The sequence below is a fragment of the Pteronotus mesoamericanus genome, unplaced genomic scaffold (genome assembly GCF_021234165.1).
Source record: "Pteronotus mesoamericanus isolate MK-2021 breed Mesoamerican mustached bat unplaced genomic scaffold, CSHL_Meso_final contig_74, whole genome shotgun sequence".
NCBI lineage: Eukaryota > Metazoa > Chordata > Mammalia > Chiroptera > Mormoopidae > Pteronotus > Pteronotus mesoamericanus.
This window is the reverse complement of record NW_026555247.1, coordinates 44514304-44538702: the sequence shown is the minus strand read 5'-3', so window position 1 is coordinate 44538702 and position 24399 is coordinate 44514304. Positions and strand designations below refer to the sequence as shown.

The 24399-nt window shown below is 58.0% G+C and overlaps 2 protein-coding genes across 2 annotated transcripts; both read right to left on the bottom strand.

Annotated features, from left to right (window-relative positions):
* Nucleotides 1–1494: 1494 nt before the first annotated feature.
* RBFA (ribosome binding factor A) lies at nucleotides 1495–11874 on the bottom strand. Its single transcript, XM_054583901.1, has 7 exons — nucleotides 11667–11874; nucleotides 9790–9832; nucleotides 8609–8785; nucleotides 7938–8050; nucleotides 6190–6274; nucleotides 2651–2724; nucleotides 1495–1826 (listed from the first exon to the last, which is right to left on the bottom strand). The coding sequence occupies exons 1-7, from the start codon at nucleotides 11825–11827 to the stop codon at nucleotides 1553–1555; spliced, it is 927 nt and encodes a 308-aa protein (XP_054439876.1). The 5' UTR covers nucleotides 11828–11874; the 3' UTR covers nucleotides 1495–1552.
* A 1104-nt stretch (nucleotides 11875–12978) lies between these two features.
* LOC129078789 (probable 2-ketogluconate reductase) lies at nucleotides 12979–24095 on the bottom strand. The gene is made up of 6 exons (XM_054583804.1): nucleotides 23956–24095; nucleotides 20949–21333; nucleotides 19822–19993; nucleotides 18312–18490; nucleotides 16948–17044; nucleotides 12979–13242 (listed from the first exon to the last, which is right to left on the bottom strand). Exons 2-6 carry the CDS (start codon nucleotides 21328–21330, stop codon nucleotides 13086–13088), a joined length of 987 nt encoding a protein of 328 aa, XP_054439779.1. The 5' UTR covers nucleotides 21331–21333; nucleotides 23956–24095; the 3' UTR covers nucleotides 12979–13085.
* Nucleotides 24096–24399: the final 304 nt, after the last annotated feature.

The following is a 24399-nucleotide window of genomic DNA, read 5'->3' as shown; positions in this document are numbered from 1 at the left end:
CACTGAGGTCGCATGTAGCACACACGTAGGCTTTGCTGGGTTATGTGAATAGAATTCAGACAAGAACCTGCAGTGAAACTTCTGTCACTTCTCAAGGAACCTTCCTCTGCCTTTCTCCTGGTAACTAAAATACACTCAGCTACTCTTGGCTTTCTTACCAAGATCGACAATCTGATAGAACCCACTTGGAAGACCTAGTACTGGAGCGTGGGAGCCGGAAGGTGGCTGCTAATGCCTCGCAAGCTTCCTGGGCCCCGACGGCGTGTGACGCAGGCATCCGGCCCGTGTGCCCACGGGCAAGTCGTGGGCCTGGGCAGGGACCAACATCAGCAAATTAACTCCCCGAGTGGGACAGACCAGCCCGCACACCAGAGGCCGCCCCCACACCAGCCGTTGCGCCGTGAAGACAGTGCCTGCTCTCAGGGTCTCTGGACGTGGGTCTCAGTCCCCAGGGCAGAGGCGCCCAGAACGGGGCAGCGCCTGCGGACCCTGCAAACGCCAGCGTCTGCGCACAAAGCGGAGGCAGAGGAGCACCGTCTGGGGCTGCGCGAGGCGGCGCCACTGGACACGCCCTCACGGAGAGTCCCACACACTCTTCCCGCCACAGCTTCCTCTCGAAAGCCGGGCCTTACACTCTCACGCCCCGCGCTGCGAGGTGCTGTGCACAGGTGAATCTGAAAGCGCATGTAAGCGTGGTGCCGCGGGGCAGGCCTTCCATAAAACCTGGCATCTTCCAGGGAGAAATGAAATACCATAGGCTAAAATTTTTTCTGCTCTGCCTTCAGTCGCTACGTTTATTTTTTAAAAGACAGATGGAAACCGAATTGCTTTCATACATAGTAGGAACATTTGGGTTCCTGGTCAGGGCGCATCCTTGGCTTGTGGATTCGACCCCTGGTCGGGTGTGTGCAGGGGGCAACCAATTAATGTTCCTTTCACAGTGATGCTTTCTCCTTCCTCTGTCCCTAAAACTGATTAACTCTCCTAGGGTGAGGATTAAAAAAGAAAAGACACAAAAATGTGGAAAATATGGCATGAAATAAACTGTGAAAAGCAGTTGTTTACAGTACGCCAGGAACATGTGAACTTCAGGGGGGACCGTGCATGTTAGGACTCAATTTCCGCCTCTGTGGGCGCATCCCAGGATGGGTGTGAAGGTGCCGCCCACGTAGGGACGGGGGGTCTCAGGAACTCTGCACTGAGGCGGCAAAGCTGCAGATAAAGAAGACCCACCCCCTCCTCCTCAGCCCAAGAGGCTTTCGGGCACTTTCCACAGCGACAGAAACCGCTGGTGGAGAGAGAGAAGGTGCTAACAGCACTGCCCCTCACTCGAAGGCTCTTCCCAGAAAACACCAGAGGCGACTGGGCTATCAGAGCAGAACTCCCATCGGGGCCGCGCAGAAGCCTCACAACTCACACCGGCCGTGACCCCGTCCACTCTCCAGGGCCCTACCTGCCCCCGCCCCCCGTCCCCGCTCCCCACCCTGGCCTCTCCCATTCGCTGCCCAGGGCACGCTCCCCTGCACGGGCCCTGCCATCTCCCAGGCCGCCCTCACTCGCCAGCTCCCCCGGGGGGGGGCCTGGGGGAGAGCTCATCGTCCACGCGAGGCCCGGCCTTCTTCCTCCTCTCCATTTGCCGCCTCAGCTCCGCCGCCAGCTCTGGCCCCGGGCCCTCGGGGCTCCCGCCCGCACGCCCCTTCTCCCTCCTCCTCTTGTACGCCATGATCTGCTGGTGGAGCGCCTCGTGGTCGATCCCGCACAGGCTGGAGCACAAGGTGGGCCCCGGGGCGTCACGTGGTGAAGAGACCTCTGGGGCGTCCAGGTCCCTGGAGGGAGAAGCAAGGTGAAGCGCCAGAGCCACCGCGCGAACGCCTGGGCTCCCGCCGCACCTCCTTCCACCCTCCGCCCGCAAGCCGTCCCCATGCCGCTGGCTGGCGGCACCTCACCGGGCCCGGCGGCCTCCCGGCCGGACAGCACAGGCCGCTCTCGGCGTCTGCGGGTGGCGCCAGCCGCCCCAGCTCTGAGGCCGCTGCCTGCACTGTCACCCAGCACACCCCGAGCGTCGCCCTGTTCACAGGCGGCCCGCGCACGAGGCCAGCCGCGTGGTCTCGGGGCGGGGGGGCGCAGGCTGCTCGACGAAGCACAGCAACAGGGAGGCGCCGACTCGGAGAGCCAACGGGGGGCCCTTGGCAACCACACCGGGCGGTGCTGCAGCTCCGAGCCCCTTGGCACTCGCTGCGGAGGTTCCCGCCCGCAGCCGTGGCCCTGCGTGCCACCCCCAAGCGCCCCTTACCGGTCCAGGGTGCACGGACTCGCCGCAGCCCGGGGCCGCTGTCTGGCTTAGCGGTCCCAAGGGGAGCCCCCAGCGCCTGGCAGGCCGGGGGCCTGAGCAGCGCCCCGGGGAGGCAGACACAGCGGGTCTTGGACACCAGGCTCCTCCACACGCACCGCTCAGCCCCCGCCGCCCACGCTTCAGCAGCGTCCCACCCGCCTGGCGACCCGGCACGCAGCCCTGGCCCATGAGTCTCTGCAGCGTCCGCACCCGTCAAGAGGCTCCGACAGCGCCGAGTGGGCCTGCATACCCTTGGGGCAGCCGCGACCCCGCACCCGCCATCTGCCTGAGACGTGGGCGCACGTCCACACGCATCACCTGAGGTCGCTGTGCCCAAAGTCTTCGTTTTCATCTGTGGGGCCAAAGTCGGCGACCGCCAGCAGCCGGTCCACCTGACAGGGAATGGAGGGCGCAGCGTCAGAGGGATGCGCGGCCACTGCGGACCCCTCCCCGTCGCTCCTCACAGTGACACTTCCCAGGAGCTGGGCCCGTCTGCCACCTGTGCTGTCAAACACCTTTTGTTCTAATGGTCACGTTTTCTCTGATGATGAACAATTTTTAAAAAGTGGATTTAAATGTGTGAAAGTCCAAGTCATGACCCAGGAGCTGGACATCGGCCGACTTGCCCAAGCAACCCGCGCTGCTGTGTCCCCTGCGGCCCCAGGGCGCGCAGTCCCCATGGCACCGGTGCTGGACCCGGGGCGGGGCGGGCACGGAAGCACCAGGAACAGGACCAGCAAGGCCGGGCGGAGACTCGTCACACACGCGCTGAGCAGGGATGTGGACAGCCCGCGTGGCCGCGCAGCCCGACGACCAGCAGGGCTGGACAACGTCCCTGAAGGAGTGGCGGCCCACAGGCAGCGAGGATGTGCACCAACCCGCCAGGCCAACCCCCCCAACCCCCCCCCGCCACGCCCCGCAGCCTCACTGGGACAGGGGACCGCCGCCCACCAACAGGCGGCAGAGTCGCCGGCTGCGTTCCGGCTCCCCAAAGGAGCTGCGCGCACAGCAAACGCCGGGCTGAGCCAGAGGCCCGCACACGTGGCGCGTCAGGACGGGGCGGCGTGCGTGCTCTGTACCTTTGACGAGAAACTGCCCACCGATAAGGCCTATTTTCAGAGTGTGAACAGAGGAGGAGACGCCCCATTAACGCTGGCCGCCTGTGTCTCTGGGGCCGTCACGTGAGAAAGGGGGCCCTGCGCGGGGCCACGGGCCCCCGACCCACCAAGGGAGGCAAGCAAGCGGAATAAACCACAATGCGGGTCTCCTGAGTCCATGGATTTTCATTAAAAATTTTCTTCCTTTATAGTTACGAAAAACACCCCATTTTAAAAGCCTTTCGGTTGAAAGATAAGATGCCCAGGACATGCACACAGCCCTCGGCGGACAGCTCGGCACTTCACACCGCGACCCCCGTGGCACCCTGCGGGACGTCTGGGGGACCAAGTGCTCCCCCGAGCCCCTCCCAGCGGCGGCCGGTGCTTTGACTTCCGAAGCCGAAGACGGGGCACTCCCGTCCTTGAACTTTTATAGACAGGATCAGAGCGCGAGGTCTTTCCTCCAGCGCCTGGCACAGGCCCAGCACCTCGGCCCCCCGTTCTAACAGGGGCCACCAAGCGTGCGCCCCGGAGGAGCACGGCATAGCCCTCCCCTGGCGTGGGGACTCACAGGGGATGGTGGGTGGCAGGACGTGCCCCACTCGGCTTCTGCTGGTTCGACCTCTGCCTCCCAGGGGCCCCCCCTCCCCAACAGCGTGGCGGCGCCTCTTGCTCCCAAGGGGACCCTCAGTACCCTCACTGCTCTCCTGTCAGCAGGAAGGGGGGTGTCATGTGGCTTCATGAGCAGGACCCAGACCCCCGGCCTGGGTTTGCTGGCAGTAACAGTGCTATTGCCAGAGGCTCTGGGGCTCAGCCTGCACAGAGCACCTGCCCCCCGTTCCCACGTCCACACCAGCGACCTCACAACCGCCTGGAGGGGACAAAGATGCTGCTCAAACTCTTACAAGCAGCTCTCATCACGAGCGCCCACCTGCAAGTTTTCAACCGGGTGCAATCGGTGCAAGACACAGAATGAACTGGCGGGAGACTCAGAGGGGCGTCTGTGGCTCCCTATTTTCATTTTGTGTCCATCGGAGCTGCTTTTTCATGGGCTGACCCCGAGTCATCGCGAATGTGCAGTGTTCGAAAAACCCTGCGCTGACGTGTGCCAGGGCAAGCGAGTGAGGACCGCACCCTCGGACCCTCACCCGGACAGACCAGAGGCCCCACGGCCCAGCCCTTCCTGACTCCCGACTACGGGGGGACAGACCCCGCGGCCGAGATCCGCCCTCCGCCCTCCTCCGCTCAACCATGGGCTCCAGGCACGTGCACGACCGGTGGGACCATGGGGCTCGTGGGGGGACCCTTCAGCGCCTCCTCTGGGCACACGTGGGACGCAGGGGGGCAGACGCCGCACAAGCTGGGGGCAGCCTCCCACACACATGCCACCAACACTGTCTTTGGAGAAAGGGCCTCCCCAGAAACGAGCACCGCACCCGCCACCCTCCTTCCAGCGGCTGCTTCTGAACAGGAGCCCCCAGAGCCAGGCGCGACCTTGGTGACTGCCGACCCCACCACCGCAGAGACAGGGCCCAGCCAGGCACAGGAGCAGAGGGCGCACCCCCAGCCAGGGCCAGGACAGCCTTCTCCCAGCCTGACCAGCGTGCGTGGGTGGATCCCTCGCTAAGTGTCTTTGCAGCGCCCCCACAGCCTGTATTTTGCGGGATACTTCTTCTAATATTTTATTTTTTTATTTTAGAGAAGGGAAGGGAGGGAGGAAGAGAGGGTGAGAAACATCGAGGTGAGAGAGGAGCATCCATCGGCGGCTGCCTTCCATATGTGCCCCAGGGCGGGGTCCCCAACCTCCGGGCAGCAGGGGACCGGTGCTGGTCCATGGCCTGTAGGAACCAGGCCGCTCTGGCCCCGCCCCGGTCCATGGAAGAGCTGTCTCCACGAAACCGGTCCCTGGTGCCAAACAGGTTGAGGACCGCTGCCCCGGGGGACCAAACCTGCAACTCAGGCACGTGCCCTGACTAGGAACCGAACCTGCGACCTTGCGGTTCACAGGACAACGCTCAACCCACTGAGCCACCGCAGGGGGGCTTTGCTGGATTTTCTAAAGTAGACACTTGCCTCCTTTGTTTCCTGTCCTATCTGCCAAGGTTGTTATTCGTATAACGCTTTCAGTGTTGCTTGTAGGATGAACAAGGCCAAAAAAATGTCCAATTAGATATTTTCTCTCCATGGACGTAAATACTTAGTTCTATAAGCAACTAATAGCCACTTAATCAGAATATTGTAAATGCTACTTAGTGGTTTTTTGATAAACTTTAAAGGTATAACATACCTTAGTAACCACCAGGCAACCAGCAACCAGATTAAAACACACACACACACACACACACGCACACACTCTTACACGTTTTAACCTATGTAATTAACCTGTGGCTAAAACAAGAAGATACACGAAAGTTACAGTCGCAGGTCAGAATGCAAACCCTGCGAGCCGTGCCGTAACGGTGTAACTCAGCCGGAGTGGGACTGAAACCGGGGAAGGGAGAGGGAGCGGCGAGCAGAGGGTTATATATCGGAACCTGGAGGCCTGACTTACTAGTTAAGAGTTACAGGGATAAACATTAAAAAAATTAAAATCAGAAACGAGTTTCCCTCTGGTGGCTTGCGCTGGGAGCAAGCATGGGGGTCTTACTTGCTGTCTGCACCCTTGCCAGTATTGCCTCTTAAAACAGTGTGTGCTACCCTCTTAGGGACCTTGCCTACGTGAACGGTGACAACCTGCGGTCTGTCACCTCAGGGCCTCACCTCGGCCAGAGCGGCGTGCTCCTTGTCCTGAACAAACACGACCGGCGGCACGTTCCTCAGCGTCTGCTGGGACATCAGGAGATGCCTGGGGGAGAAGGGGCACGTTATGCGGAGGAGGGGACACCCGGGGGAGAGGCATGACAGCGCCAGAAACAGAAAGACACGATGGCCTCACACAGGCGTAAGACGACAGGTCTGCTCATCACGTTATTCAAAGATGAAAACGTCAGCCCAGAAGAGTCTTCCGCAGCCCGCCGCACATCATGGCAGGGCCGGGACGGCCCCTCGGACTGGCCTGACCTAACCCGCGGCTGCCTCCTGGGCATCGCTGTGGCCTTGGGCTCCACGGCTGGTCACTAACCAGCTGTCAACGCTCCACCCTCCCGCCGACGGACATGCTCCAGCAACAAAGCCGCCCACGCCCCCGATGTCACAAGGGCGGGCTCTCTGTGGTCCTCAGACCCAACGGCAGATAAAAGGTGACTCTGGGTACAAGCAGCCAGTGGCAAGGTGGCTGTGACACACAGCACATCCGCTCAGGGACAGTGGCTCTTGGAAGACACAAAACCCTGGGTGACCACAGGAGTTGGGAAAGGGGCCACTCTGTGTAACTGAATTTCCTAACTGCCTAAAAATTAACCAGCAAACAGCACTGCTACCGGGACCCTTGTTACATTTCTGTTTTGTTTCTGTTCAATGTAAAAATGAGATGAACGCATCACTCCTTCATAACCAACTTTACAGACACTCAGGGATCCCTGGGGTGCATGTCAGCGGTCACGACGCAGCAGAGCCACACAGGGAGGTGAGCGGGGCAGCTCTGGCCCGTCCTCCTGACAGTGCAGGGGACGCGGGTCGGGAGTGGCCACGAAAGCCAAGGGCAGGCGGGGGGTTCCAAGCCTGAGAGGGCGAGCGCGTTGGTTTCTGGACCTTTTAAGCCCAAGGAAACTGAGTAACATCTTTACTCCCACCCAGCTCAGCAGTTCTCAAAACCTCAGGACCGCTCTACGCTAAAAAAATTACCGAGGGCCCCAAAGAGCTTTCGTTTACGTGGGTCGTATCTATCCACATTTCCCATACTAGAAATTAAAACTAGGAATTTAAAATATATGTATTTATTAATTCATTTAAAGTAAACCCACTAAACGTTCCCAGACATTTTTAATGAAAAATAATTGTTTTCTAAAAAAAAAATATTGCAAAGAGTGGCGCTGTGTACACCATTGCACATTTCTTTTTGCCTGGTTTAATGGAAGACAGCTGGGTCTCATGTCTGCATCTGTATTCAATCTGTTCTGATGGTGTTGCAGCTGAAACGTAGGGGGAAAATCGGCCTCGCACAGGTCTGTGGCTGGAAGTCGGAGGGCTATACGCACACCCTTAGGAGACGCGTGGGTCTCTTTGAAACTGAACAAAACTCAACACGTGGTAGTCTCTCAAAGGCTGGGTGCGACATGGAATCTGCAACCAGACCGATGAACTCGCCCCCCCATCCCATGAAACGCCCTGCCCCTGCGCGGTTCCGCAGCCTCGGGCACTGGGCGCCGAGCCCTCTGATTTTCAGGAGGCTGACATGCATTGGCACCCGCCTCGCCTAGGTTATGCCTTATGGGAAAATGTAAATTACACTGAGGTTCAAAAACCGCTTCCCAAATTCTCCTCCAAAGCAAAAACACCGTGAAACAGGCCGGGGCCGCCCCCCCCCGCGCTGTGAGTGCGGACGCGCCCGGCCGGCAGCACGCGCTCACCTCATGTGTGCGGCGTGCCTCTGCAGCGTGGCCTGGGCGTGCGCGGTCCGCTCCGCCGACGACGTCGTCCTCCAGTACACGCGGCAGGCAGAGAAGTCTGAGGTCAGAGACACCTGACCCCCCCATCCCTTCAGCTTATGCGGCTCCTCCGCAGACGGGGTGCAGGAGAGAAGGCAAGCCGCCTGCAGCCCGCCCACCCCCGGAGCGAGCGCCCCAGCCGCACTGCCACTGGCCGCCGCCTGCACAGCCGGAACCCGAGGCCTCGCCTCTGCGACCCCGACCCCGACCGCGACCCCGTGGCACTCGCCAGCACCGCTGCCACTGCTCTCCTCCTCGCGCCCCTCCGGCTACGCTCCCTCCAAGGAGACCGATGGCAGGAGGTCACCCCCTTCACCTTTCCTCCGAGACAAACGTGACACATCCACACCCCTGACCCGCAGGCCTCCTGACCCTGCATGTGGTGCTGTCTGGTCAGAGACACCTCCCGCCCCTGCTGTGGCACCACACGCAGTCCCTCCCTCTGTCTTAGTGCTCCCGTGGCCACACTTAGCAACGCTCCTACAGCCCTGACCGAAGCCCGTCTGAGCGAGCTGGGCCTCAGCGCGACGCCGGGGGCGGGCCCCCAGCCCCAGCCGCCAGCCCGTCCCTTCTCGCCCGGGCCCCGCCTCTACCTTGGACAGCTCCACGTGCAGGTCGCAGACCTCCTGGCTCACTTCAGGGGTGCAGAGCAAGTCGCGGAGCGCTTTGTGCAGCAGGCCGTTCAGGGCCCTCAGGCGCACGTGGTCTTCCTTCCTGGCTTTCTTCGAAGTGCTCTTCGTTAGGAACTCCAGCTGGGACGGCTTGGGAGTCTGCGGTGAGGAGGGCACACACAAAGGCAGACGTCAGACTGCGCGCGACACTGGCACCGACTGACAAAAAGGCCGGTCAGTGCCAGGCAGCTGGGAAGGACTTGAACACCTTGACAAACAAGAAACAAACGCTACGCTCCATCACCCCCGCTCTCATTAAGACACACTTTGGCCCTGGCTGCTGTGGCTCACTGGATGGGAGCACCGTCCCCCCGTAACCCAAAAGGTCGTGGGTTCCGTCCCCAGTCGGGGCGGCTGTGAGAGGCAACTGGTCGGTGTCTCTCTCCCTCCCCTCCTCTTCCCCTCTCTAATATCAACGGGCATGTCCTCGGGTGAAGATTAAAAAAAAAAAAACCACTTTATTTTACAGAGCTGGATCCTTGCAGATTTTATCTAGCATTCCTCCCGAATAAAAATTACTACCAGTACATATTTTTTTCAACAAAAACTTTTACTGAAATACATCCCACATATCATAAAATTCTCCCTGTTAACATGCACAGCCGGCCTGGGGGGGACGGCTCGGGTGGCTGGAGCACCGCCCTGAGAAGCCAAGACTGCGTCTCCTCCCAGGCGGGGCACGTACAAGAATCAACCCACGATGCACAGAGAAGTGGCACAACAAATTGGTGTTTCTCCCTTCCTCTGTCTCTCTAAAATCAGTAAATTAGAAAAAAAACAAAAACGCATACAATTCAGCGGTTTTTAGTATGCAGTGTTTTTCCTAGCCAGAATCGTTCATTACATAAACTTCTACAACGTATCTACGTGTGTGTGTTATACACACATTGCGACGTTAGCGTTTGGCCGCAGCTGCGACACCCTGAAAACGTCCCGGTCGGCCGTGCATTCTAACGTCGAAATCCCACGCTGCCACTCGCCCCAGACCCGCCCCTGCCGACCCCGCTCCCTCCGCCAGGGGGACGCTGGTGCCGGGGCTGGAGCCGCCCGGCGCCTGGAGCCCATCGAGGCCAGGGAGCGGCTGCCGCGGGCCCTCTCCTCACCAGGTGAGAGCCCAGGGATGGCCCTTCGTACCAAAACTTCTTCCTACAGGAAGAAAACAAAAGCTGTGTTGGATACAGACAGCAGGTTAAAGAAGAAAAGTTACACACGTTTAGCTCAAGCTTCCGATACCACGACTGCTTCTCAGGGGCCAAATTCGGACAGCGACACTGAGAGCGGGAACGTACCTCACTGACAACAACGCGGGCGGGGGGCGGGGACGCAGCAGGTGGCTTTACCTCGACCTCCGTTTTTACTCTAAGTCTGCTGCTCATCCCAACGGCAGAGGAGGAGAACCTTAAAAACACACCTAGGCAGCCGCAGGGGAGCACGCGCTCTGCCCGGCAAAGCTGCCCCCGGGCGAGCGCGGGACTGGCTCCGGGCCCGACCAGCTGCGCGAACAGGGGCCTCTCAGCGGCGCGGGAGGGCGCCCCCCACGCGCAGGACAGGGAGCCGGGGCGGCCCGTGGGGCTGCAGGACCCTATGAGCTCAAGCTGCGCTTACGGCAGGTCCGAGTGGAGACACGCGAAACGTTTAGAGGTTAGTGCACCTGCGGTTGTACTATATTTTGCTTTGTAAGGTGAAAGGGCCCAAAAGAGAGACACCTGGTAGCAATGAGCACATTCGGCTCCCAGGGCACCTAAGGCCGTTTGCTACTAACAGGACCCAGAGCTCCCGGCATAAGCGGCTGATTGCGGAACGGAGGCATCGTGAAGTGAGTGCCACTAAGTAAACAAGCGCTCAAGAATACAAATTAAAAATGTAAAAGTCGCCATGAACCCCCAAATGACGGGTGTGTCAGAGGGATGCGGGAGCCAAGCGAAAGCGCTCCCAGTGGCCCAACGGGAACAAGCGAGCACAGCGGACGCGCGCTGGGCTGTGACCCGCGGGCCCAGCCCACAGGACCCGTGACGCAGAAGAGGCTCCTCGCCCAGGGGGAGGCCCAGGCGCGTCCCCCGCCAGCCCGCCCTACGAAGAGGCCCAGGGCCACACCCAGAGCGACGACCCCCGTGGGCAGCGTGCCCCCCAGACCGGATGGGATGAAAGCGGCACCCGCCGTCTGCGGCCTTCCTACCCAAGCCTACACCCCGGTGTCCTCGTGCGGGAACCCCGCACACGCCGCCGCAGAGGGGCCCCGACGGGGGATGACCAAGGCAGGCGGCCCCAGAGCGGGGCCCTGGAACAGGAAAGGGGCGTCAGGGAAAGAACAGGAACAGGAAAAGAAACGTGAAGAGCGCGTGGACTTCGGCTAATGACCGCGCGTCCGCGCCGGTTCACTCGTTGTAACAAACGCGCCAGACGAGCCGCCGGCGTCACCACCGTGGTGCGGTTTCACGGAACCGCTGTGCCACCTCTGCCGGTTTCCACAGGTCTGACCCGGGTGTTCAGAGTAGTCCGTTGCCCCAAATGCCACGTTCATCTACAAACGTGGCGCGGAAGGCAGCGTATTTCGTTACAGTTCCCTCCGGCCTTAAGGACCTATCCGGACAAGCTTTGGGGCTTCCTTCTGAAACGAAGCCCACCCCTAGGAAAGCGTCCCCGACAGGAAACGCCTCAACTGTCGAACTTCCTTCCGTTAGACGGCCGCGCACCGCTTCCGGCGACCAGCACCAACAAAAACGTCCGCGCCGCTGGGCTTCCCGCGCTCGCGGGGCACCGCTGGTCTTCAGAGGACTCGACGCTACCGCCTCGACTGTAACGGGACGGAGAAAAGGCCGGCCGGGGCGAACGGCGACAGGGCGGCGGAACTGGCGGTGGCCTCTCCGTGACCACCAACCTCCCAAGCAAGGCTGCGCGGGCCGACGGAGTGCGCGTGGGCCCCGCCCCCGCCCTCAGGGCACGGCCTCCACCCCCTACCCCTGCACTCAGGGCGCCGTACTTGGTTTTCGAGGCAAATTTCTTGAGCAGGTTCTTGCCGCAGCGGACGGGCGAGCCATGCAGGCCTCGGGCGCCGCCGGGAAGGAACCCCGCGTGGCTCCCGCCGAGCAGCGCCCGAAGCCCCGCGGGGAGACCCAACAGCCGGTGAGCCTCCACCCACATGGCGTCGAGCGGACCCCGGGGCGGAGCAACGAGAGGCGGATCGACGCGGGGCGGGACGTAAAGAGGCGGGGCGACGTGGGACAGGGCCTAGTACAGGTCTGGGCCTCGAGGACGAGTAGGCGGGACGTGTAGCAGCGGGGCGGGGAACGTGGGGCGGAGCGACGCGCGCGGGGCAGAACGTGAAGCGACGGGGCGGGGCCCCGAGCCTATGGGGCAGCGTGCGTGCTGAGCGGTGCGCACGACGTGGGGCGGGGAGACTTGCGGTGGGGCGGGGCTTGAGGACGGGTAGACCGACGGGAAGCGTCGGGGCGGGGCGACGCAGAAGGCGGTGGCGCGCGTGCGGGGCGGAGTGACGTTGGGAGGGGCGTCGCGGGGCTGAACGACGCGGGTGCGGAGTAGTGGAGAACGAGGGGCGGGGCGACGCGGGAGGGGCGGAGCCTAGAGGAGGGGTGGGCGGGATGTGGAGCGACGGGGCGGGGCCGGGCTACCCCACGGGACCGCCCTGAGGGCGGGAGCGGGCCGGCGGGGCGCCGGCGCCGGCACCGAGCTAGCGAGACTGCGTCGCGGCTCGGCTGCCACTGCGTAGCAAGGGGAGAAACCAGGGCGGGAGCGGTGAGAGCTCTCCGCTGGTGGTTCGGGGGCGTTCTGGGTGGAGCCCATGTTTCTGCCTCCCGACACCGCAAGGCCCTTCGTTACACCGAATGCTTTCTCCGTGCGCTACCTCCTCAGCAGGTTCAAAACCCCGCAGAAAGGAGGCACACCGTCGCCCAACCCGTCGTCACTGTCGCCCCTGCTAGCGCTGCCCACGCCCGCTGTCACTGGCTCGCGGAGACGCGGCGCTGCGTGGTCCCGGGCCCGCTGGTCAGTCCCCCGCGGCCCCGGAGGGCGCCCAGCAGTCAGCTTTGGGATGGTTGGAAGGAGTGACAACGGTGGTTAGAGTTGGAGCAAGGCTCCCTGCCGGGGACCTGTGGGAATTTAACAGGATGGAAGGCACCAGCCCAGGGTTTTAATCCAGTTTCACACACTTGCAGCGTCCGGACGCCAGGCGACGAGCGGGCTCCGGCGCGTTGCCAGCGCGGTGCGAACGCAGGGTGGGCCCTTAGCCCGCGCTCAGCAAAGCGTCACCACTGCTGCGGTCTCAGATAGTGACAGTAGACGCATCCGTACGTTGGACCCCAACGTAAATACAACACGCAAGGTAACATTTCCCCATTTAATCTGCCGCGCGCCATCCCTCCGAATTCGCAGCCCACGCCACTCATGGCAACGGCACTTCATTGGGAACCGGACGCCCGCTGAGCGAGGCCAGGATGCTGCCAGCCAAGTTTTCCATCATCTGCTGTCGGGCCTGAGGGGTTGCGGTTCCAGCGTGCGGCGTCAGAGTGACATTCTTCAACTTCAGCAGAGGATGGTCTCTGAAACACAGTGCAGTGACGGGAACCAGCAGAGCTGTTTGTCCCTTGAGCTTCGGTCCTTGGAGCTCAGGTTCCACAGCTGCACCCCGAGGTGGGCAGGCTGGGCGGCGAACAGCACACTCCAGATCCCGCCCAGCTGGGACCGCCACTCGTCCAACCCCTGCATTTTGGGTGCAAAGCACGTATCCTACCTGCAGCCAGGCCGTCGGCACACCGTGGCACACCGTGCACAGTGGATTAAATGCTGGCCCGCAAGGCAGAAAAGGGCCCTAGGGGACACAGGTGCGGGTCCAGGCATCACCGGACACGCAGAATGGGCCCTGGAGGAGCGGCACTCAGTGGAGGGACGTTTCCTCACTAGAACTGGCAGGTTAGAGGGCGCTCTCTTCCCGGAAGACTGCAAGGCTGGGGGCCAGCCTGGGAAGAGGAGGTTCTTCGTGAAGTGGGTGAGGCCAGAGCCCAGTGCTGGGAAAGGGCCGCGCCCTGACCCACCAGGGACTCCTGGCTGTTTTAATGCAGAGAGGCCAAAGTAGCCACGTGACCATCCTAGCCCTTGAGGGCACCCCGTTGCAATCTCATGCACCCTAAAACCTACGGACGTTCTCTGGGGCACTTGCCACTCTGACTGCCCCAGTCTGCAGGGCTGGGCCCCTCGAGGCATGTCCTGTAGCACAGCTGACGGGGTAAGAACTCTCCTGAAGACACTGGCCCTCCCGTAGGGAGACGGCGGTCCCTGCTCTGTGACAGCACACGTTGGAGACCGCAGGGCGACTGGCTTTGTCCCAACTGACCTGGAACCCAGCGGTCACTGAATCATGAGCAGCTGTCACGCCTGTCCCTAATACTATCTGGTGTAGAGGCAAGAGCCAATTCTGTTGAGATGGTGGAGCAAACGTAGCAAATACCTATGTAATTGTTACTGGTGTATCATATAATGAAGCCAAATTATACCATGAATATATTATGATATGGTGTAACACTGGCATTGTTGGTAGAATTTAACCACCTCATGTAAATGAGTCATATGATACTGCTGATATTGATGATCAATTGGAGTGACAGATTGAGTAAAACCTTCTTCATAATATACCACTGGGGAATGGCTGGCCTAAGGAAAAACTGGACTTAGCTAAATAGCAGCTAATTTATATACTCACAGTACTGTACAAGTTCACCATAAGGTACGAAGAGTGGTAGGTCAATGGGCAAACAATAAATGAGTACAATAAACACAAGAATGCATGTAATGGCTTTACAGGATGGGTCAGTTTTTGCTTTGAGTCTATCCCTGCCCCGCACTGGCTCTTCCAAATGTTAGGCATAGTCATATTGATGTTAGGGCTGCATCTATTATATAAAAACTAATAAACGTAGACACTCCAGTAAATATAATCATTTGGCTGTAAGACAGCCTCGGTCCAGGGTCAGGGAATAACCCGTGAAATAAAGGATTAACTCAACAGGCCTGCAGAACTCTGGACTCTGGAGAGCTCAGACCCTGCACATTCCAAACACACTCCTCTGGGAGCTGACCTCCGAGCCTCTGAGGTTCACTGCCTGAAGGGAGTGTCTCCTTATCCTTGGGACCTTGAGCATAGCCAGGCAGCTTATGCTAACAGAGGAATTTGGGGTGAATGCCTGTTTTTGCTCACCTGGAACCCTGGCCCACGGTGTGTCATCGTGACCTCTGGAGAGGCTGGAGGCCGACTAGCTAACACCAGACATGCGGGCACCCGGTGCCTTCCTGGCCCCTGATGCCGATGCTTGGGTGCGCTTCCCTGGTCGGGCTGCGTGTGTGTTGTCAAACCTCATTGCGGGAAGTAGTAACTATTATCCCTATCACTCCACTGGGAGGGGACAGCTGGAAGCTCATTTCTCCTGGACTCCGCTGGATACACTGTTTACATTTGCTGATTTCACTCTGTGTCCTCTCCCTGTGATGGACAGGAAGTGTGAGGGTGAAGGCTTTTCTGAGTTCTGTGAGTCTTTCTAATAAGTCCTCAAGCCGGAAGATGATCTTGAGGACTTTTTATTCTATTGACGAATGAATTTTTCTTTTTAAAATAATCTTGTAGTAAATACTTGTGTAAGGCAAAGAATACATTTGTAGTATGACTAAGTAATCCCTAATACCCTTCTTTTTACAGTAAGCAACAATGAAATTCCTCCCTCCAAAAAATCAAGATGAACACTCATCTGTCTGATAAAGATAATACAGAAATTAAAAAAATATGGAGATATGAAGATTAAGTTATTCATAAAATAACTGCTAAATCTCTTGGCCACAAAATGGTTTCCCAGGGGCATGAGGAGTGAGTCACCTATTAGAATAAACTGAGCTCTGCGAGGTAACCCTGGTATTCGCCCTGTGTCACCTTCCTAGTGAATCTAATAAAAAGCTCATTGTAGCAGACTAGACAACACGGGTGACCACATAGCTTCTAAGTTTTGGAGTAAGTGGACAACCGTTTAAAATGTTCATGCTTCTTAATTTATATCGAAATTATTTTTTATTGTACATTAGTGGTGCTTAAACGCTTGTTCTCAGGACCTCTTTACACTTTCAGAAATTGAAAACCCCATTTGTTTATGCAGGCATCTGTCCACATTTATAGTATTAGAAATTAAAACTGAAAAAATTAATAATACAGAAGCACACGCTTCCTTAGCTGTCAGAGTGTCACTGCATGTCATCGGCGCCCTTGTGAGGAAACAGGAGCGGGAATAAACCCCACCGGACAGTATGAAGGGTGTACCTCTGACTTCAGAGCCCCTGAAAGGGGCTCCCGCCCACCTTTGCAGAAACACTGTTCTAAATAAATTATTTCCCTCAGAAATGTCTAAGTTCTATGGTCAATCTTGATAAATTTAGATAATAAATTTGGTTGCAATGTCATTCAGCTGATAGTAATTTACTTACTAGGTGGAAATCAAAGTTGGAGGAATCAGAGTGAGTTTAAAGAATGACAGCATCAAGTTTCAAAATAAACGACAGAATCAGGGCTCTGGCCCTAAAAGCCTGGATCTTAGGGTCAAAAATTAAGTCCAATAGAAATAAATGGAAAATTCCATGCATATGCTTAAAAAAGAATTGCTGGAACAGCAATTTCAATTTTAGCTAAAAACTTAAGCTAAGGGTGCAACAGGGCTTCTAAAACAATGCATGTGCTGCTGATGCGAACTTTGCATAATTTTTCTACAGTGGTCAGGCTGCGACAGCCACGCTGGGTTTAGATCTTGAGAGCACATTTCCAGAGGACCTTAAAAAAGAAAGTGCTCCAAAACCGTAACAACGACAAGGTATGTGGAAATGCCATTGCTTAGGCTATAGTTGAAGGATATGAAGATGTTTGGCCTCCAAAAAAAAAAAGACTAAGATAAAACACATTAGCTGTCTTCAATCACATGAAGGTTTTTAAAAGACAAGAAAACCAAAGTTATCCTTTGATGCTCAAGAGGGCAACCCAGGGCCAGGGGCTCAGGGAGGACTGGAGGCGGACAACGCAGGGCCCCGTGGGCCGCGCCCCGCCTGTGGGGGGCGCTGCAGCGGTGCGCAGGCTGCCTGCAGGGCTGGGCAGGTGTCCAGGGGCCTTTAGGCCCCTGCTGGCCACGACCCTACAGTTCTGTGACAACCCAGCTGCAAAAGCCAGAGCCCGGCTGTCCCGGGCCCCTTCCAGGGCTGGGGGTTCTCTCAGGCCTCCTTACCTGGGCAGGGGCTCTGGGTACGCCACGTCCAGCGCCGCTGCTGCGATCACCCCCGTCTGCAGAGCTTCCACCAGCGCGTCCTGATCGATTAGCAGACCTGAGCCAAGGAGACAAGTCCTCTGTGCTCACCACAGGTAGGCAGTGCGTGGAAAAAACACTGGTCGCTTTAGCTGCCCTTCCGAGCACATCCTGACACAGGTGCACTGAACCCTCCAATAAGCCACAGAGTCGATATCCATTTGACAACGACGAGGAAGCCAAGGCTCCTGGTTACCAACTTGCTCGAGATCACACGCACCAACCCAGATGGGAGCCTGGGCCTGGCTCGCTTCTTCACACCGCCTCCCCAAGCAGCCCCCAGAGAACCGTTTTGTACACACTTTGTATACACGCTGAAAAACTAAGCAGCCACAACCACCACCTATGACTGTCATTTCAAACACAAGACACAGGGCAGATGCTGAGAAGAAAATCCTTTCCCTCCAGCAGAGACCTACAAGGAGCCCACCACTGACCGTGGCTGGGAGCAGCTGCCCCCGGTGACTGCCCGTCAGGGCACGGAGCACCCCTGGCTTGCCTGTGTGGCTGTGGAAGAAGCCAGGTCCGAGGCCCCTTCCTGGTCTCTGTTGCTCCGGAATCCTGACTGTGGTCACTGGCCTGTGACAGCCCCGAAAGCCCGGGATGCCCACTCGCAGGGTCTGAATTTTCAGAGAAGTTTCAGCTTCTTGGCTCGGCCAGCGGAGCTGCAGGCCGGCACCGCTTGTTCACAGGCAGCACAGGGAGGCGGGGCAGTGCGGTGTCTACGTGCTCAGCCAGCAGCCCACTAAGGCCAGCAGCCCGGATGTTTGGCGTCAGCCCCAACCCCACATGTGCTGTCGCTGGCTGAAGTCGCGAGCACTTCGTGTCTCTCCTTTGTAAGTGCCGCCCCAACCCACCCCAACGTTTGGTTACAGTATAGGGCCCACCTGTGCTGCGCGCGCGCGCGCACACACACACACACACACAGTGCTACGCAAATGTCAGGTAACCCAGCCAACGCTGTTATTTTAAAGCAAAGGCTCAGAAAATTCATCCCCATAAATTTTGCTTAGTTACACCTAGAAGATCAAACTGCCGCGTCCCTTCCCCGAGTAGATGCCCAAGCCTGGATTTGAAAACCTCCATTAATGACCTGAGGTTCAAAGAGAGGTAAAGACAAAAATCAGAAATATTTCTAAAGAAGCAGCTCAGCACCACACCCGTCTAAGTGGACTGATTAGCCACTAAGGGCAAAGGCCGACTGCAGACGCCGAGGGTCTGGCCGGGGGCCCTCCTCCTCCACGGCCTCCCAGCCACAGGGCCTGCACACAGGCGGCGGGTGGTACCTCGGCCGATGTTGACGAGGATGGCGGTGGGCTTCATCCGCCGCAGCTCCAGCCTCCCGATCAGCCTCTGGGTCTGGGGCGTCAGGCTCAGGGCCAACAGCACGAAGTCTGACTGCGGGAGCAGGTCGTCCAGCTTCTCACAGTAACTGGCCCCAACAGCTTCCTCCTCCTCCAATTTCCTATGAAGAAATCAAGGAAGAAAAATCACATTTCCTAGTCAGAAATTGATTAAGTTGCCCCAGGCAGGAGTTTCTGAAGGGAGCCAGGGACTCAAATGTGTCCCCTTCGCGGGGCCATGACTAGCCCTGGAAGCCCTGTGGGCACCTGGGTTCTCTGCAGGGTCTCACAGCGGACCCACAGCTCCCTGAGAACAGGACCGTGCTCTCAGCTGTGAACCCCGGGAGCCTGGTACAAGCTGATTGTGTGTCAGACATGCTCCCAGTCATGTCAGAGCATGACCAGCTGTGAGCACACACATCACCGTTCCCAGAACACAAAGCAAAACGAAACGGAACAGGAGCGGGCCCGAGAATGCTGTCTGTTAAACAGAAGCAAGGACCCGAGGGTCTGACGGAGGTAGGACTGTGCGTCGGTTTTGGCCCAATGTGAACAATTGCTCTGGCCACCCCAGACCGCGGATTACGCAGCAGACATTCCAGGCTCCGAGGGGTCGCGGCCAGGAGCCGCCACTGCCATACAAACGCGGAACACAAAGTTCTGTGAACCCGGGCACACCCAGCTTCCTTCTCAGTGCCCTGCCCACGCGGCGCACCTTGTCTGGGGAGCCCGGGCCTCCGCCTCTGCCCTCCCCTCACATGGAATGTTGTCTCCGCTGTCCTTTGTGCGAATGGCGACAGAAAAAGGGGACGGGCCTGGACATAAAATCTCCCAGCTCACCGTGCCACCACCACCATCATCAGCGAGAACTCCATTCCATGCAGAAGGGAAGCCACTGCAAGGTGGCAAGCAGTGTCTTGTCCTGATTTGGAGAGGAGACTGGGCATTCAGGAGCAGCACGTCAGCCCCTTGAGGGATGTGCAAATCAAGTGAGAGACAACATGCAGCTTAGAGTTGTCTAGAGACAGACTCAATAGAGCTGGTGTTGGGGGCTGAATCACGTATGAAAGGGAGTGGCTTTCAGACTGAGCGAGTGGGTGAGCATCGAGCTCGGCGCTCAAGAACAGGTCAAAGTCTCCCCCGGTGTGGACAGCACCTCCCGTAAGGAAAAGTCACTTGAGAAATTAAAAAAAAAAAAAAAAAAAAAAAGAACAATTATAGGTGAGTTAAAACCCCTTTCTGGTGAGTTTTTTTTTTAAATGGAAACTAGTCATAGTCACATTTCTAGGTAATCATAAAAATACCGTGATCCCTCTCTGGACTATCAGTTCCACTTTCTGGGAGAAAATTGGGAGTCTTATAAAAAACGGAGAGATCATTCATCCAAAGCCACATTCAGACGATGACGGCGTACGTTCTGCTCAGTGCACCTCGAGTCCACTCTGAAGCGCACCTGCGTTTCCTGTTGTGGTACACGACCTTCATTCCAAACGCCCTGGCCCGCTGAGCCACCTTGTAGCCGGTCCTGCCCATGCCCACGATCCCCAGGGTGGCCCCCGTCACTTCCTGACCCATCCAGTTTGTGGGAACGCTCCTTGTGTCTGGTGAGACAGCCAGCTGGTGACCTACGAGGCACAAGAAGACAGTGGGGAGCGGAGATGGCACCGCACAGAACCCCACAGCCCTTCCTGGGGCCTTTCTGTCACGGTGACAAGGCGAGAAGGTGCGGCTGGCAGACCGTGGCTCTCATGCATGTCTCCGTGACGGCAAACGAGCATTTCTGCAAGGGGAGGAAGGGGAACAGAGGGCGATGTTCTCACAGCGCAGCCAGCGCTTCCTGGGGGGGTGCTGCCAGAGAGAAAGTCCTCGCGCGTTAAGGAAGGTTTTCTGGTTAAAATCGGTTGGGGGCTGTGTCTGTGTGTGTGACTATGAGTGTGTCCGTGACGGTGGGCGACTGTGAGTGCACGTACGACTGGACGCTTGTGTGTGACTGTGCGGGACTGTGTGTGAGCGTGGGGGACTGCGTGTGTACGTCGCGAACCAGCAGTTGAAGCAGAGAGCGCAGCCTCCTCGCTCCCCTCTCCTCGGCCCCTTCACACCAAGGCTCCCTCTGCGGGATGGGCAGGTGCTGAGGGGACACGCTGCCTTTCCTGGGATGCCCCCAAGGAGGTCCCCCGACAGGAGGGATGCTGCCTACTCACATGCAGGCCTTCACCCCCGGATGGCATGCTGACCAGCCAACGAATGACCCCCAGGGCATTTCCAGACGGGTGCTGAAATCATCGCACACGCACGCTTTCCACCTGTTACGTGAGTGAGTGGCACTTGGTCAGGGGAAACGGCTGTCGTCAGACAGACTGCTGAGCTACTTGTGCCCGGAGCTGGGCTTGGGCACCAAGTCGGCTGCAAATAACCAGGAGGGACTCTGATTCCCAGGTGCCACCAAGTCCTGGATGGAGAGTAAAGAAATCAGGGCCAGAAAAAGATTTGAAGTTTGAAAGTAAAATTATACGTGTCACATGTGAACAAGTGTCTAACATCCAATCTCTTGGGAAAACCAGCATCTCCAACCCGGCTCACCTTCCACTACTCTCCGCGCTGCAGCCAGCAGCAAGGCCATGCCCATGTCGGCCGTGGGGACGCAAACAGCCTGCGGCGTGTTGGCCACCTTCACGCCAAAGCTGGCCAGGAGCTTCAGGTCCAGGTGGTCTATGCCGGCTCCCGAGTTGGCAACGATCTTCAAGGCGGGCAGGCCCTGCAGGAGCTCCTCATTGATAGCGGGCTTTCCGATCCACATATATATAGCCTGGATCTTGGGACCCAACTCCGTTTTATTTTCCAGAAATTCTTGCACGGTAATGAGATTAAAGTGTTTCCGCAGCTCTCCAACATGGTCTTCACATATACCAGATGGCCCTTCAAATCCAGACACCAAAACTCTTGGTAGGTCCTGATTCCCCATGACCTGCAGAAAGACAACCGGGATTTCTGCTGTCAACACAGAGTCTGTGAGAGAGCAGCCTGTGTGCACCCCAGCTCCTCAGGTTTTCTAAGCTACAACTGAGGTTGGAATTCATTCTGAAAGTCAGTAGACCCAGAGCTCTGAAGACACCCGCCCAGTCCTCACACCCGCCTGGGAGTGACTCCAGCCGTGGAGTGTGCTTCCCCACGAAGAGAAGATGGCTGAGCTGTGCGGCTGGTGAGCGCTGCCCGCCCGCACTCTCCCTGCGCAGGGAGGCGGCCTGGGCAGAGGCCGAGGCCGAGCTTGGAAGCAGGTCTAAGAGGTCTGCCCCCACCCAGCCGAGCCGTGCAGTGCCGCAGCCCCGGTCACACCTCAGTTCGAATTTCCAGAGACCCTGAGCCACAGTCTCCCAGGTGAGCCACTCCTGGGTTTCTGGCCTGAATGCCTAGGAAAGAGCAGGCTGTTTGTTTTTTCCAGCCACTAAAATTTAGAATAACTTGTATTATAGCAGCAATAACTAATAAAATTAGTTAAAAAATTAACTAATTTTAGTTAATTTAAACTAATTAACCAATTTTGGTTGATTTAAACTACATTAACCAATTTTAGTTAATTTAAACTACATTAACCAATTTTAGTTCATTTAAACTGCATTAACCAATTTTAATTTAAACTACATTAACCAATTTTAGTTAAACTACATTAACCAATTTTATTTAATTTAAACTACATTAACCAATTTTAGTTAATTTAAACTACATTAACCAATTTTAGTTAATTTAAACTAAATTAACTGAAACACTGGGTGTGGACAAAAAAAAAAGGGTTCTGGAAAAAGTAACCTGACAGGGTGCTCTGGTCCCAACTTCCCAGCTTGGCAGACCACACCCCAGGCCTGTAACATTTTGATCAAAAGGCCTGTCTTTGCCCTAAGAACACCCTGCCCGTTGTTTGCGGTTGTTTGCGGTTGTTGGCGTGTGTCTAGGTTAACGGAACCTTGAATGCCAGATGAGTGCTATTTTTCAGGCCCCTCGCAGCGTGACCGCCCTCGGGAGAGGCCCCGTTTGGCAGCTCCCCTCTAACCCACCCACTCTCTCCCACACCCGTTTAACCTTCCCTCCGTTCCCTGCTCGGCTCCAAAGGCATGAAAAACCTGAAAACTGTCATTCTGGGGGGCACCGGAGATCTCGCCTCCCGGCAATCGTCGGATTCGGCTCAAATAAACTCTCATTAAAATTCTCTACAGGTTTGGAAGTTACAGCGGCCATTTTTTTACTGTGAAAATAAAATATTTTTGTTATCTGTCAAATGACTTAAATAAGGTTTTATGTTTCATGTCACTCACTAAAAATAAGGCATTTCTCACATTCTATAGCCTTCCTCCAAAGTAAAGCTATTTGTTTCAAGAACCGAGGCCTATGAACGCATTTTATCTTTGTGTCGTGACTTAGCCAAAAACGTTTAAAGCTTAAAACGTAATTGGTTTAAAATTTTCTTGGACTCTAAGTAAAAGGCTGAAAGACCTTTATTCACGGTAAGAAGATTTTCGTTTCCTTTCGCAGAGAGGCGGCCTGAGTCCTGGCCACTCCGTCTTCGCCTTTCCCGAGCACTGGCCGGAGAACCCCGGCGCACATCCCTCGCGCCAGGATCGCCCGCGTCTCACGTGGAAAAGGTCCAAGAGCCTCCCAGCGCCTCGCGGCGGCCCCGGGCGCTACGAGCGGGCGAGAGTCCCGCCGGGAGCCGCGGACCGCCGGCCGCAGGGCTCGCGCCTTCCTCGGCCGCTGCCCCGCCCCGCCCCGCCCCCGACCGCCGGCGATCACGGCCCGGAGTCCCGCGAAGGAGCCTGAGACACCGGAGGCGCCGGGCGACGGCCCGAGCGGTCCCGGCCGCATAAGGGACCCAAGAGATTCCGACAGGCCGCAGGCGTCACGGAGTCCGCGGGGTCTGTCGGCGAGGCCGGCGCGCACGAGAACCGCAGTCTGCGCCGTTCCGGACGGTTCCTGGAGTCGGCAGGCACCACAGAGCCGATGGCGTTTAAAGCCGGGGCCGCCGCGCTGCGTCTCAGCAAAGCCAGCTGCCACTCCCCCAAACACCGGGTTCACGTAACGAGGAACTAAACCCCCCGGCGGCTGCGGCTCCGTCACTGAGCACCGGCCGCGACCGAAAAGGCCGCGCGCGCCCGGGTGGCGGACCAGGCCCCCGGCTGGGAGCGTGCGAGAGACGCCGGGGCGCTCGGACGCTTCCCGCTTTCTCCCTCCCTTCCCCTCTCTCTGAGCGGAAATACACAAAACCTTTAAAAATAAAAAACTACAATCTGAGGCGTGTATCCCAACCTTACCCCTTAGAGCTTAAAGTGCCATTGCCTGAAGCGTAGAAAGAGACACCTGTCCAAACCGAGCGTTACGCTCCGGCGGAGGCCCCCGCAGCGCCTCGGCCTCCCTTAAGCCTGGCCACGTTGCATTTTCCCTGGAAAGTCCTTCGGGGCCCTCCGCTGCGGGTCGGGAGGGGCCTGAGGGTTCGCAGGACGGGGCCTGTCCCAGGCCAGGTCCGGGGCCACAGCCACCCCCGCGGCAGAGCTCCGTCCGGTCTGCCGCCCTCACCCCGGCAGGCTGGGGGCACACTTACCTTCTCAACGGACCGCAGACCTGGGGGATACGCGGGTGCAACGCAGCCGTCCCGACGCGCTCCTCACGCGGAACGCCATGGCTGAAGGGGCACAAGACCTCGCACCTGCCATCACACCACACCAATCCCCGCCTCCGCCCCTGCCCGGCCCCGCCCCCGCAGGGACCAGCAGGACCGCCCCCTGCTCTTCGGGCCCCACCCCGGCCCCGCCTCTGCCGAGACCAAGAGGCCCCGCCCCCATTTTAGTTTCCTGCTGGAGCGCCTGGGAAGTGGTGGCTGGGGCGCACCGGAAGTGCCCTTGCGTGCTTCCGTGCGTGGGTACGGTGGCTCAGGAGGGTTTGGGAAGGCACCTCCTTCCGGACCGTTTGAAGAAGCTGGGGCGGGACAGGGAGGGGCCTGGGCGGAGGGTCGAGTGGCGGGCGTGGCCCCAGCGCCGCGGGAGCG